The 15,300-nt window shown below is 40.8% G+C and overlaps 1 protein-coding gene across 4 annotated transcripts in view; it reads left to right on the top strand.

Annotated features, from left to right (window-relative positions):
* The window catches only part of ITPR2 (inositol 1,4,5-trisphosphate receptor type 2), a 270,523-nt gene that overhangs the window by 25,525 nt on the left and 229,698 nt on the right, over positions 1-15,300 (top strand). For all 4 annotated transcript variants that reach the window (XM_051628013.1, XM_051628027.1, XM_051628007.1 and 1 more), the window contains one exon: positions 7,013-7,083. In XM_051628013.1, the coding sequence (XP_051483973.1) occupies positions 7,013-7,083 (71 nt within the window). The remainder of the gene's footprint in view (positions 1-7,012; positions 7,084-15,300) is intronic.

The following is a 15,300-nucleotide window of genomic DNA, read 5'->3' as shown; positions in this document are numbered from 1 at the left end:
CTGTGCAAACATGGTGAGAATGACTGAGTGTTCCTAATCTGTGTGGTTGAGATTAAATTCACCCACATTCTTGTTTTATGCTGAGGATGGGTTATAGGGAAATTTGTCTGCTGTTTGAGACACTTGGAGAGGTTTGAAGTATTTTAGACATAGAGAAGTTTGTTTTCCCAGAGCAGGGATATTTGTTTAATAGTTTCTTTCAACCTGTATTGGGCTTTGTGTTTGTAGCAATTAAACTTTGTTCAGAAATGGAAAGTTAAAACTGCTGAAGCTTGAGGCAAGCAGCAGCCAGACTTTCTAGTCTCCCTCTGGGCTGCTGCACCCCACTGGCTTGTAGTACAGTTCTTGTTTAAATATTTTGTACTATGACTCTCATTTATCAAAAGGGATTTTTATTTTTACATGGAATCTTCCTAAATGCTACAGAGGCTTAGTAATAGTTTTGCTGTAAGTGTAGGGAAGATCCTTTATTTTCTGTGCAAACTGAGGTTAATGTGGGAAGCCCTGAAAGATCACAAATGTGAAAAGGCGGTGATGAAAAATTTGGCTTTGGAAAGGAAGGAGACAGGAAAAAGGACAATGTTCATACAACTGAGCTAAATCATAGAGCTGGAAGTTGTTTGATACAGGACTGGTAGTCAAAAAAGAGTATGAACTCACATTTTGGGAAGGGTGAGGTATGATGACTATAGATTTTTGGCAGGAGACCGCTTGAAACAAGCAAGAAGTGGGCTGACCTAGATGCCTGATAAGAGACTCAATGAAATGAAAAGTGGGTGTACTTGGAGAAGAACTGGGTGGACCTGATTGTTTTGGCACTTAGATATTTGATGCTTAATTTCCAGGGCAGAAAAATTTTAATAACCTATTGTTCGTTATTGGTTGGCTTCCTAGTGGTATGACTAGCACCTCTCTTCCAAGCAGTTACTGTGTGCTGAGATGTGTGGAAGCGTGGGAGAAGCTTTGTAGGTGAGAGCTGCAATTAGGAAAGGAAGAAGTGTGTTGGATAGAAGGAGCTCTGGAGGAGTGTTTCTGATAAGGAAGTTGTACATGAGAAGGGATATCTGAGGAGCGAAGGAAAGGAGGCTTTGAGGGCTGTTCCTTTGGTCACAAGGGGGTGTGGAGGTTATCTGTCTTTGGGATGTAACATCAGCATGGGTTGTAAACTGGTATTGAACAAAGATACTGCTTGGCTCCACTGGCAATTTCAATGTCCAGCTCCTCTTGGTGGTGTTTGTTGTCAACACTACCCCCTCTTCCTGCTGCTGTCAGGCTGTATGTTGCTCAGAAAATAATTGAAATGATAATATCATTAAGAGAGTAAAACCTGAGCAACTGAGTGTCTTAGATTGAAGACATTGCTTCAAGCTTGCTTTATTCAGCTTTTTGAGGAGCAAAATACTCTACATAGTAGTGTAAAGAGTATCAAGCTGAGTTCTGCTCCTCCCTGTGTATTATAATAGTTAGATATCAGTAGCTGTGTCTTGTATTTTTTAGTAAGTTATGCACACACGTGCCTGTATATGTAGTTAAGTGTATGAGGGAATCTGTGCTTGTGTGCTTTGTCTTGTGTGTTTAGATACTGTTTTGCTATGAAAAGTGGAAGTCTTTGTTGGTAGGAAGAGACAAAATACATTTCAAGGTGGTATTTCTTTAAATTGAAGGTGAAAGGTTAGGACAAATTAGTATTATGTGGCTGCTTTCTTGGACAATCTAAAAAGCGTCTCATGTTAGGAAATAACCCTAAAATTAATGAAATCCATCATCGGTCCATTTCTATTTTTTGTCTTATTTTGTTTTTCAGTTGTTACAGAATACAACTGCGCCTCAGTAGTAAATTTAAAATAACTCATCCCTGTGAACAGTTTTTCCAGGACTATTGCTATACAATTATTCCTTGACCCTCACGCTCCATATACAAGTTCCTAGAATCCTTTGGTGTATTTACCTTTAGCCTGTGTTAGGTAATCAGAGGAACTTGTAGGTCATGAAAACTCCTCCAGCATATATGATTCATACCTGTAAACCCAGGTACCATTAATCTTTTCTGCCAACATACCTGCCTTATCAGTTGTACTGCTACTTCCGAGTCCTGCTCCTCCCATCCTTGTGTCCTTCCTTCTGTTTCCCCAGATACATGGTGAGTTCCCACCGATTCTTCACAGACTCATTCTGTTTTTTCTTTCAGTGAAAGTCCCTACAAAGGCTGCTGCTCTGCCCAGTAGAAAGATTTAGTGGGAATCACTGCAAGTGATGGTTTCCCTGCTTCTGCCCAGTGCCCAGGGGGTGTAGCAATGTTAGAAGCTGTGTGGGAAGTTTGAAGTTGTTTATGTTAGGCAAGTTCTGATAGTACTGGGAGAGGTTAACCTGGTACTTTTGTTGCTGAAGCAACAAAGCATGAGAAGCACTATATTTGAAACTGGTTGTAAATACGTTTACACAAGTGTTGCCTTATACATGGAATTTATTGCTGCAAGGTATTACTAAATTGAATGCTTAAATACATGTTTGGCTTTGTATATGGTGAGAAAGGACAGATTTAACCCCACAAAATCATGGAGAAGAATGAAAGGAAGATAGGTGCAGGACTTGGTACAGATTTGTGCTCTGACCACTTCACATGGTACAGTGCACTGTCCTGACTAATGTTAACAGAGAGTTGAAAGCTGCCTTTACTTTTTTTCCCCCTTGCTCTGCTGAGAAGCATACCTCAACTCCTAGAAATTGCTTTAGTTTCCATTCTTGTTTAATGTGGCTTTGTACACTGTAAGGTGATGTCTTAATGGCTTAAATACCTGCTAGTCTGTGAGGTTGGTGCATGCAGTGGCACGGTGAGGAACTGCCCTTCCTTTCCCTACAGTGGGTGGAAAAACTTTTGCTGGCTTCAGTGGGAGAATGACTGGGCATCTAAGACAAGAAATCCCATGAAGGTTGTTGCTTTCAGACCCTAATTATGCAGTTACTGAATACAAAGGACTATGCGTAAAATCCAGGGCTGAAGTAATTATTTTGAATTTTCTGATACTTTATCTTAGGCACCAGTGAACTGCTACTGTACAACTTAATTTCTGCAGCAATATGACAATTACTTGGAGGCATTGTGCATAAAACCAAATCTTTATTGTTTTCTGGGAAGAACATTGACAAATAAAAATAATGTTATACATGTGCAGGGAACTCCTTTGTCATTTGTATACCACCAACATATGAAAAGCTGAAATGCAGTCGTGTTGCATCTACCAGGTCCTGAATGACAATGGAGGGCACTAATCAGTATTGTCTGCAGTCCAGCTGAAGAGTTAAACCCTTTGAAGTTTGTAAAAGTTTCTTTGATCATAGAACCAGTTTGGTTGGAAAAGACCTTTAGATCAACAAATCCAATTGTTAACCCAGCACTGCTCAGTCCAGCACTAAACCATGTTCCTGAGGACCACATCTACCCATCTTTTAAATACCTCCAGGGATGGTGACTCAACCACTTCCCTGGGCAGCCTGTTCCAGTGCCTGACAACCCATTCAGTGAAGAAATTATTCCTAATATCCAAACTAAACCTTCCATGGCACAACTTGAAGTAATTTCATGTTGCTTGTTACCTGGGAGAGGAGACCAGCACCCAGCTCACTACAACCTCCTTTCAGGTAGTTGTAGAGAGTGATAAGGTCTCCCCTCAGCCTCCTTTTCTCCAGGGTAAATAACCCCAGTTCCTTCAAGTCCTCCTCATAAGATTTGATGATACAGTGGCTTGAATATTCTCTGGTTCACTTTGATTGTCTATGCAAACCAGCAAGCAAGTGATCTTGAAGCATGGTGTGCTGTGGTCTGACAGAAGCTGCAGGTGTCCAGGACCTTTTGTGGCCAAGCCTGTTGTTCAGTTTCACACTTCTCAAGTAGATAGTTAGCAGGTTACAAAGGTTAAGAAATACTGGCTGTATAACGCAGCCACCTAGCAGGCTTCAGTAACAAACCAACAGCTGCCTTTTGGCTCAGTATAAAAAGTGGGATTTGAATATTTTGGATTGTGTCTCAGAGGAAGTGGTCTATGTTTGAAGAACTTCTTCTGTTCCCGTCTACAGAACAGGCTGAAGTCTTGCATCGTGTGCAATATGCAAGTCAGCTCTCACTATGGTGCTGTGACAAGCACCTCCACAGTAAACAAGTAGCTGCTGAAATCTTTGAAGGACATACTACTGCAATCCAGGATGAATGTCATTAGATGGAATTTTTGGGGATTGAATTGCTTGAAAATTGCTATATAGACAGAAGGTGTCAGAAGCTGAGGCAGTGAGCATGTTCCTGGTCTGTTATCTCACTGTCCTGCCACAGGTCAATTAATCTTTCTGTGCTGTCATTTCATGTCTGTGGGATTAGCAGCAGTTGCTTTTTCCTTTGTCCTGTCTGGTGTCTTTGATTCCTAATGACTGCAGAACTCATTTATGGTCCTCATCTTTGTACCTTTAGAGAATGCTTAAATGAAAGTGATTGATACTAGTTGTTTTCTGAGCCTTGGATGTTTAATGTGTTTGAACACTGCAGCCAACTGGCTGGGTGAGTGTGTGAGATCTTGTGTGTTTTTCTCAGCACCAACAGCTTGTTTTCTGTATGGCTTTTGTCATGGTGATGTGGTGCCATGATGAAAGTTGTGCATTTCATCCACAGCTATAGTTGTCATGAGGGTGCAGTTGTCACCAAGGTACACAAGATGTTCCTCGTGAATTATGCTCCGCTTCCAATGTACTGTCCTCTTTGTCCTGACAGTGCTTAATGTCAAACCTTACATGTTAATTCAGAAAGCCTTTGAGGGATTTTGTGGAGCGTGGACTACTTCTTGGCCTTAAAATCCTTTGGCAAAGCTGCTGCTAAGCTAGTCCTTTCCAGTCCTGTTTCTTCTGTGACTTCAAAGTTTAGATGCTGTTTATAGGAAGCTTTGGTCCCTTAGATCTAGAGTCCATCTTGCAGGACTGACTCTTTCCAGGTCCTGCTTTCCAAATCTCATTTTGTTCTTGTGAAGTTTGGCCTGACTGAGACTGAAAAACTCCAGAAGGCCATGACAGGTCCCCTGCCTGCTCCTGGAACTGTTACTTCAGTTCTCCTTCCACATTGACACCTCACATCTGCATCCAAGCATGTTATGAGATCCAGGCTGCTGAGTTCCAAAATTCTTTATTGTTTTTTTGCTTCTGTTTCTGGGAGCCAAAGCCATACTGGGCAGCTTATCAGCACTCTGCTCTCTAGAGGTAGAAAATTAATGGGCATGCTGGGGGATTGGTCTTTCTGTGCTCGTGGCTAGATGCAAGACCTTCACCAACTTCAGTTAAAACTGAATGCATCTATTGCGTAATTTGGCTGAACCCAAATTGTGTTTTTTTCTGGCAGTTTTCCACAGAAAATGCTGCTAAGGCTGTTGTGAAGTGGCAGGGCAGTAGTGTGTCCTTAAATGTGATTTTCCTGAATAATTGTTTGAAACGGATTATTTACAGGGTGCTTCCTGAAGGGAAGCTGAATTTATGTTTAGGAAGTGCTGTGATAAAATTAACAATTTATATATTTAAGTTTTATTGTTTATTTAACTTGTAAAATACTGTGATAAATACTTGATTTGTTATTTATGTTTTTGGCTGTGTATTAAATAAATACTTATTAATTTTAGCAAAGGGCAGTGTGCTGCTGTGAGTTTTGATCAGAGCTGAATCTGAATTCCACATCAGAGGAAAAAGATTGGAAATGGTGAAGAAGAACAGCAGAACGTTTAAAGACTAAAATCCAAAGTGCTTTGTTTGATTCCAGATTAAAATAAAATCTTGAAATAAAAAAATGAGATAATCCCTCATCACAGGAAAGACATGGAGCTGTTGGAGGGGATCCAGAGAAGGGCCACAAAGGTGATCAAAAGGCAGGAGCACTTCCCCTGTGAAGACAGGCTGAGGGAGTTGGGGCTGTTCAGCCTGGAGAAGAGAAGGCTCCAGGGAGACCTTATAGCACCTTCTAGTACCTGAAGAACCTACAGGAAAGCTGGGGAGGGGCTTTTCACTAGAGAGGGCAGTGATAGGACAAGGGGTAATGGTTTTAAACTGAGAGAGAGGAGATTTAGGCTAGAGATCAGGAAGAAATTCTTCACCATGAGGGTAGTAATGCACTGGAATAGGTTGTCTAGGGATGTTGTTGATGCCCCCTCCGTGGAGGTGTTCAAGGCTAGGTTGGATGAGGCTTGTGCAGCCTGGTCTAGTGTGAGGTGTCCCTGCTGATAGCAGGGAGGTTGGAACCTGATGGTCTTTAAGGTCCATTCCAACCTTAACCATTATATGATTCTATAAAATGGTGTTACGAAACAGTGAGGTGCTGGAGAAACTCCTCCTGCTTGTCCTTGTTGTGTAAGCAGATCCACATATACTCTTATACCCACATGAAGGCTGTGCAACCCCTTACAAGCCCTCAGTGGGGATGCAGAAATCTGCAAGCACAGGACAACTTTGCAGGTGTAGGGCCAACCTAACCCACAGTGCTTTCAGTGTCTTTTCTTGTATCAGATAAAAGTGTGTGCCTTCCCAACATTGTTAATTTGAGGTCTTTTTCCAGGGCTCACCGGAGTGGCTCAGAGGCTCTCTGTTGATTTTGATGAATTTTGGATTATGCTGTGGGGTAATGGCTGTGAAATTCTGACAGCTGCAGAAAAACAAACTGTTTATGGTTCAGGGTTAATGGGCTCTAACAAAAGAAAACAAAAATGTTACATATAACATCAATGTACCTAGTGTAACAAAAGGGACCTTAATCGGATTTAAATGAGGTGGGATCTGAAACACAGGCATAATTTAGTGCAGTGGAAGAAATCCTGTTTCTTGAAGGAATTTTCATTTTAGTAACTGAGTCACAGAGTTTCTAAGGTAATTTTAAAATTAAATTGGAGAAATGTGTAAGCTTCTGTATCTGTGGTGTGAGAAGTATGTCACAGCATTTATATTCGTTGATGTCAAATGCATGTTTTAATAAGTGTAACAACTTTTGTTTTTCTAGGTTAGTGGATGACCGGTGTGTGGTTCAGCCAGAGGCAGGTGACCTTGCTAATCCTCCAAAGAAGTTCAGAGGTCAGTAACTGGGGATATATATATTTTTTTTAATGACCAATTGATGCGTGTTCCAACTCCTTGGGCACCTTGCCTCACCAGCCATGTAATTTCCCAGATGCCTTCATGGTTTGTGAACACATTGCTGGTTTCAAACTGGAATGTGAGTGACAGATTTTGAGAACTAAATACCAAATCAGCAAAAGCATGAGGAATTGGTGGAAAACATGGGGAAAGGGACTAGTTTTCTTGTAGTCTAAGAGTGGGTTGCTCTGTTTTGTGCACCAAACACTGATCCTCTGCTGTATGACCATGTGCTTGCTCCAACCCTGCTCTTACTGTAAGTGGGAAACAAGCTCCTGTGGTTCAAAACTAACTGAGCTGCTGGTTTGTTTATTTTTTTAAAAAAGATAAGACAGCATTTTAAGGACTACCCCCAAATACTTTGTCAGTTTTTTGTTTTACTTTCAATTATAACTGTATCTGATTTTTCTCAGCTTTCTTAGGCATGGCCTTGTAGGTTTGAATAGTTCTACTGTTTTGCTTATTATAACAATGCACTAACAGCATGCAGTTTGTGCTCCCTGAATACTAAAAAATACTTCTGTGGTATTGAAAGTTCTGTGTATTTATATGCAGGGAAGGAAACAAAGCCTCTCAGTCTTGTCTGTACTTGATTTAAGCCAGTGGCTCTGGCTGTGCCAAAGTAGAGCCTTACTAGCCTAATTCAGACCTCTTTTGTCATAAATGGGCTTAGATTCACACCTGTTACCAGATAAAGACAGTTACAGTTTTCCTGGTTTAGAGCAAGGGAGGTGCATTTCACAGCAGCTTGTATCTAGCTCAAGGGGTTGCACTGACATTTTTAAACTTCCAGTGTTTATTATACTGTGGTATATATATGCTATTAATGCAAAAAAAGTTGCATTTAGAACATTGAGAGACTGACGTTCTGCTTTCCTAAAGTATTCTAGATTTTTTTCCATTATATATTCAGGAAATATGACCAGTTGGTTCCAGTTCCAGCTGTGATCTTTCAGGACATCAGCAGATTTTGGAAGCTGAGAAAGTGAGGATGTGTATTTAGAAACTAATAGTAAAAAATATCAGTTACTTGCGTGATGTCATGGAATAACTTTACAGCAGAGGTAGTGATAGCATCTAGTTCTCCAGGGTGGCTTTCAGACTACGTGTGATTCCATCCTCTCACTGCCTGCATATGTATATCTAATTCACAGCTTCTAGGTTGCACAAAATTTCAGGTGGGGATTCTTTGGACAGAATTTCTGTCACTTCACCACCCTAATATATTCTCAAAGTAGAACATGCCCAGGTTTACTAGATGAGACAGGGTCACTGGAAAGATTTGCATGTGATAGTAGAATTGCAGAATACATCCAAATGCCTACAGTCAAGGAGCCAAACAGAACTTTAAATGGCAGCCTTAATTTTTTCATTGTCTGATGTTTGAGGGCTTGATTTTATAACTTCAGTACAGTACTTTTATCACAGTTCTGTGATCTTCTTTCCTAACTTGAAAAGGCAAAGAAGGAAAAAGTTGATAGTGTTCTGTGTTGAGTTTTCTTAAAGAAATAAAATTATTTCAACAGCATCAGGAAGGTCCAGGCACTCTGATCCAGGGCAAAAGTTTACTGAATGCTCAGCACTAATGGCATGCCACTGGTGGTGGCAGCAGTGCCTGTGTATGTAGGTCAGATGTCAGAAGGGGATGAGACAAAATAGACATACACCTGTTTGCTGCTGGGGGAATGCAAGGACTAAACTCCTGAGTTACCTCTCAGCTTCTGCAGGGGAATGTTTTGTCTTACCTGTAGACACTTCTGGCTCTGTCCCCTGTAGCAACCTTTAGTCTGTTGCTTGCATAACATATCTCTTTAGTTGCCTCTGCAGCCTCTTCCCGTCAACATCTAACCTTTCATTTCCTCTTAACTCAGATCCTCCACTTCTTTGGGATACCCTCTTCTCCCTTTCCCTTCCTGCCCCAAAACTTGTTACTGGCTACTTTCCTTCTCACTGCTGCCTCTTAGCTCCCTCTGGCCACAACCTCCCTTCCTGTCATTCCCTTACCTCCTTCTGGTGCAAACGTACCTGACGTAATGTTGAAGTGCCTTGCTTTATGATGTTGCTAGCATTGTGATAGCGTGCAAATTTGGATGAACTGCAACATCTGTAGAAGAAGCTATAGTAGTGACAAAATGAGGTTTGTTGCCTTAATTAATGCAACCCACCATGCAATAACATAATGGCTATGTTTTTAGGGGCCCCAGCTAGCATCTAGTAGCATATTCATGCTGCTTCAGGTATGTGTACACAGTGGCAGTCAAGAGAATGGCTGCAGCAAGGATAAAGCCATAATTTGGCTATTTTCTCCTTCATCTTACAAGTCCAATTCTGAGTGTGGGAATAGCTAGGTTTTTGCTGAGAATACAGCAGGAGCTTTCTGTCTCATTGGGAGTTAGTGCATCCTACCATGGAGCTGTCTGTATTATGACAACAACAACAAGCACATTTCTGCAACATTTTGTTAAATTTATTAGCTCTGCTCAAGAGCACTGAGGCAACAGAGTTGCTAAATGTTGTTCTTATAACCAAGAAAAGTAAGCAAAAAAACCCCGTTATTTCCTCCCCCCTCAAAGAATCTTCTGGGAAGTAGCATTCAATCAAAATAGGAAAGTGAATAAAATAAACAAAAAATGCTTTAAGCAGCTTCTTGACATATAAAGACAACTTAAGCATGATTGATTAATTGAATGATTAGACAAAAGCAGCTAAAATTAGCATCTGACAGCAGGAAGAGTAGGGCCTCTTTAGTCAAAGGAACTGCTGTCTGTATGGTTTACAATGTTTTTGTCACGGGTAGCTGAACTGGCGTTGATTTGAGGTTAGAGCATGACCTGCGAGTCAAAGAAGTATGAGAAAGGCATGTTTCTAACCAGATGTTTATATTCCAAGGACTGACTCTGAAAATTAAGATCAGAGGACTACGTTTGCTATTTTTTGGTAATATTTTATCAACCCAACAGGAAAAAAAAGATTGTGTTTTCTGACTAATTGTATCCCTCCTACAGAGTTCACTCAGAGATCAAGTTTAGGTACTGAAGCTGTTGGTCTGAACCTACGCAACGAGGTGTCTCAAAATAGCAGTTTCGGTTTTGTTATGTTTGCTTTTTTTTTTTTTTGAGTGGGTGGTAGCTATTCTAGTTGTTTCCAAACATTCTACAAAATGGAGTATTGTCAAGCTAAGAAAAGCTGTAGTTGCATGTCATTTTGTGTCCCTAGGAAGAAGCTGTGGGCCAGATTTTTCCTTCGGTCACACTGGAATGAACTTGGAATGGCTGTATTCATCAACGTGCATATTCAGATTTGCATCAGTGCAAAGGAGGGCAGAATTTGGTCCCAAGTGTGTTTCCTGAAGTCTGTTTACTGTTTTGCAGTTGAGTTAAGGGACTGATCAAGCCAGGTGCTTCTTGTCCTAATTCTAACTGAAGCTAGTGAGAGCTAAAGCACTTAGTGCTGTGGTGGAAATGCTCACCTTGCTGCAGGGAAGTTGGATCATGGGCAACAGGATGGCAAGGTTCCGTAAACTGTGACCTTAAACATACTTCAGCTTGACACTGTTATCTCCAGTGGGAAACACTGTCAGCTTCGATATGTGTAAAATAGCACATATAAGACCTGCTTGTTGGTCAAATATAGCAACTCTGAAAAAGAAGCATCAATCTCTCTTATATTTTAAATGTAAATGAGTTAAGTTCTTAAACTGATTTAAATTTTCTTGCATTTTATACCCTTTTTTCTTAAGATATCTGCAATGAAACTCATGTTTGAGTTCCTGGATATCCCCCTCTTGCCTTTCTGTCAGTTCTTAGGCTGTTCTGTGCTTTTTCTGACAGTGTTCTTTCCTCTTCTCTCCCGTCCACTGTGTTTCTCTGTGCTCTGTCCTTTCCTGCTCCTACCCTTTTATCTGCTGTCTGCCATTTTCCTTTGTACTCGCCTTCTGCTACATAGTTTTGGTTTGTCTTTGTTTTATTTATGTTTCCCTCAGTTTCATAATTGCTTTCATTATCCTTACAGACTCCTGTTTGCTCTTTCTGTTGCCCTCCTTAGGACTCTTTTTTGCCCCACTCCTTGCTCCCTTGCATTCTGTCCTCCCTTTTCATTCTCACTTCAGCTCTTTTTTTACCTTTTCGTATTTTTTTTTCAAAGCACATACATTTATGCAAACTGTTATTTTATAGCCCTGTGACTTCCCCTTACCCATTTGTCAGCCTGCTGGTTTAAGTAAAGCCATGTGATAAATCTCTAGTTCTGCAAATCATGGAAAATCTTCCATGGTGAGCAAGGTTTAAATTTCTAACACTTGAAAAAAATAAGGGGGTGTGGGGAGACAAAGCATCTGACTATCATTGTTCTAAGCCATCTTTATCCAATATCAAAAGACATATAAAAGGCATAATATGAGTTATTTTCCTTTTCAGACTTCCTGAGTGTAGTTGCTCTTTGCTTAGAGGATGTGCTGTGTGCGATTCTTCCACCCACTGTTGCCTTTTGAAGACTCGTGTTTTGTGCGCGTTGGCAGGCTCAGGCAGACGGTCGGTTTGGTGCTGAGTGCATCCTCTGTGGATTGTTCTCCTGCACTATGGGAGTTGCTGCTTTCCATCTTTTGATTGTTCTCATTAATAAATGTCATTTTCCCCCCCCCATAAGTAATTAATGTGTGTCTCCACACTGATAAATTATCATATTTTCTTGCTCAAGGTGTAGTGCAGCAGGTTAAGCCTGGAGTGTGATCAGAGAGAGAGCTTCCTTTTTCTCTTTTTTTCCATTTTGCAAAGATAACTGAAGTGATTTTTGCTGCTTTAAAAATGTTTGCGGATTGGGGTGGGCAACATTTCTCATTTTCTCCATTTTCATTTGGTACACAAGTAATTGCAATTTTGTCTGGAAGGTTTTGTTGGTATGAAAAAACTGATGAAAGTGCAGAAGTTGAATGCGTCAAAGTTTAATAAGTGAAACTGGCTGATACCTTTTAAGCTATTTTATTTAAAGCTATTTGTTTACCTTTGATAGTGCCTACTTAATTAGCGTCCTCAGGAAGAGAAGCATTTATGTAAAACTCTGTAAATTAATGAGTCATAAACTAGGGCTATCTGAGAAAGTCTGGAGAAGTTAGAAGAGACGGTTTGTCTCATGAGTGCGTTGCTAGACTGACCTTTGGGAGGGCTGAGCTTTTGATCTACTGTGTGTGCTGGAAAGTTGCTTTATGATTTTATGCCTGAGTTTCTGTGTTTTCCTGTTTATTTAAAATGTATCTGTTCTAGGGCAGGCACTGCTTTTTTCCCCTCCTGATGTTTAGCACCACAAAGCTTGAATTTGTATAGTATCCTATTGTAAGTCTAATAAAAGTAAGTGAAAAAAAAAACCTCAAGAAAAAATAATTAGATTACCTGTTTTTAATGTATCTGGAATCTTTCAAAAAAAAAAAAGGAGAAAAATTTGTCTGGAAACAAAGTATATGACTTTTTTTTTTAGTCTACAAAGTGAAGAAAATAAAATGGAGATAATACGGATTAAAAAAAATAATAATTTGTAATTCAACTTCTGAAGCACTAGAGTGGAAGTCGGGAGAGCTGTGTTGTGCAGCATGTCTTCAGGCAGGGCTTTGTGGTGGCTGAGGTTATCTAGTGCCTGCTCCACGTTCCCTTTTCTTGGAGAGCTATCATAAGAAAAAGTTCAGGCCCACGCAGTGGTGACTGCACATCTGTGTACGTCTCCCATTTCTCTGCAATGTGCTTCAAGACTGGGTGAGGATGGGAAGTGGTGTGTTTACTGCAGTAGCAGGATGTGTGGGGAGTAACTGAGAAATGAAGACTGGTCCTATAAAAAGAAGATATTGTTACTTCAGAGACACAAGTGTTTCATTAAGTCTTCTGAGGGGGCATGTTAATTATAGATTGTTACAGGAAATAATAGCAGACTTCTTGTCTTACGAGCTGAAATCCTGGTACTCAAAGTAAAATCCTGTAGAACATACAATATGTTTTAACAGTACCCAGTGTATTGTAACTGTGGGGTCTTTTTTCCTTCTCGGTGTCCAGGATATTGTAAAAGTTACCTGGGAGTTACATACTCTAGGTTGTAGGATATAGTTCTCATTGTAAATGCTCCCCTTTGAAATGAAAGTAAACACCTTTGCAAGGTGGCTGGGTTTGCTTTGATAAAGATTTATAACCCTTTCTCCTAGGAACAACTCAGGGCTGTGATTAGGAAGCGTATCACTGAGGACTTTGGGTCAGTGCCAAGGAAGGTTCTACCACTGGTGGCGTTTTTGTATGAACAAGTTTTGCTGCTGCAAATTGCAGAGGAAGATCAGTTGCTGTGAAGGGAAGAGTCAATGCAATGGCAAGCCTGGTTTAATGATGGTCAATATGTAAGAGGCCAGATGGTGCATTTGCAGAACTAAAAGTGTTGGAGCTTAGTTCGTGGCTTGAGAGCCAGCACTGTCACAAAATGCTAGCTGTGGGGGCTCAAGCAGGGAGAGGAACATGTGGCACGATCTTCAGTGGTTTTGGCAGCACTAAAATCAGATAGCTGTGTTTAGCTGGGTCTGATTGTCGTTGAGAGTGCTGCCTGTTTTTAAGCCATGTGTGTTCGTTTTTACTTAGGAAAGGCAAGGCTAGTCTTCCCACTAGATTTCCCTTCCTTCTCTTGTTGCATTAAAAGAGGTGTTCCTACTGTAGCATGGTTTCAGTAACTCCTCACAGCCTGTGACAAGATGGGGATGTTGGAGGATATGCAGAGGGAATCTAAGAGGAGCTGAGTCTCCTCCTCTTCCTCCTTGTGTGAAATAGTGTAGATTGACAGTGCTGAGAAAGGGAAGAGGCTCTGCTTTGGTGTCTAGCATCTTCTATAGAGAAGCTGTGAGTTTGACACTTGAAGTTCTACTCATAAGGGTGGAACAGTTAGGAAACTTTTCTCATCACGTGTATGATAGATGGGACTTCGCATTTGTTCTATTGTGGATTGTAGAGCCAGAATAAGTCCTAGGTAGTTAGCAACTGCAGATGTTAAATTTGCTCTGGGAATTTGATAGTGAGTAGGACAGCACTGTAAAATAGAAACTGCTACTGAGCTGGCTCAGTGGTTAAAAACCCAGACCATGATGTTGGGATAGTTCCCTATACTTCCCCTGCTGATGTTGTTGAGGCAGTAATGGGTGAATGACGAGATCACACTGTATTTAAAAATGACATGCAAGGTTGGTAAGTCCAACAGAGTTATCTACAGATTGATCCAGCATGTAACTGGAGTGTGTACTCAGTGTTGATATTGCAGTTGCTATTTCATATTGCAGTACCTTTGATAACAGAGATAAGGGTGGCTATACAGTGCTGTTGGAAAGGAACTAATTTTGGAGAAGGCCGTAGGAGAGCTGAAGGTAGAGGGGACTGTTTTGAGATAATTCTGTTGTGTGCGATGTGTATGCCATTAACTGTGTTGAGTGCAGTGGTAAATAAGCACTTCAGGTTGCTCACATAGAGCTAGCATGTTTGTTTTCCTCTTTTTCTTTTCTGTATTTTTGTGAGTAGCACTGTCTGTGCCATATTCTGTGCAATGTGGATTTCCAGTGGTGTTGCAAAGTCTCTTCTTTGTGAGAAAGTTGCCTGATGACCAGCAAAGAAGCAAAGTTGTCAGTTCTGTGGTGTGCTTGTGAGATCAGAAGAGGAACTTTTTTATTCTTAATCCAGCCCTGGGGCAAAACCTCTTCTTAGTAGGATACATTTCTGCTGTTATCCAGCTCTATCTTGTGCCACAGTTGGGTGACTGGGAGTCAGGTAGGAATACTTGCTGCCCTCCTGTTTCTGCCTTCCTGATACTGTGGCATGGAGCAGGGAGGAAATTCTTCTGAGATCATTCTCCTCTGAGGGTGGGTTACTTCTTAGAGAGTGTTTGGCTGTCTGTGGTAGTTAAATATGGAGGGCTAATAATTTGGGATGGATCTTCCTTTGACACCTCTAAATTGCAACCCCCATTGGAGAAGAGTTTCACACTAAAATACATGTGCAGTCTTGTATGATCTTACTAGTCTTACAGCAAAACTGTGCTTGTTAATTAATACTTTCCTGTCCCTTCCTCTTGCATCTGATACCTGTGGGGTGTGAAAGGCCAATTACCAACATCTGCCAAGTAAAAGGTCTTTGAAGCCTAGCTTTTAGA

This window comes from Apus apus, chromosome 1, assembly GCF_020740795.1.
Source record: "Apus apus isolate bApuApu2 chromosome 1, bApuApu2.pri.cur, whole genome shotgun sequence".
Taxonomy (NCBI): Eukaryota; Metazoa; Chordata; class Aves; order Apodiformes; family Apodidae; genus Apus; species Apus apus.
The sequence above is the reverse complement of the archived record's forward strand: the minus strand, read 5'-3'. Positions and strand labels throughout refer to the sequence as shown.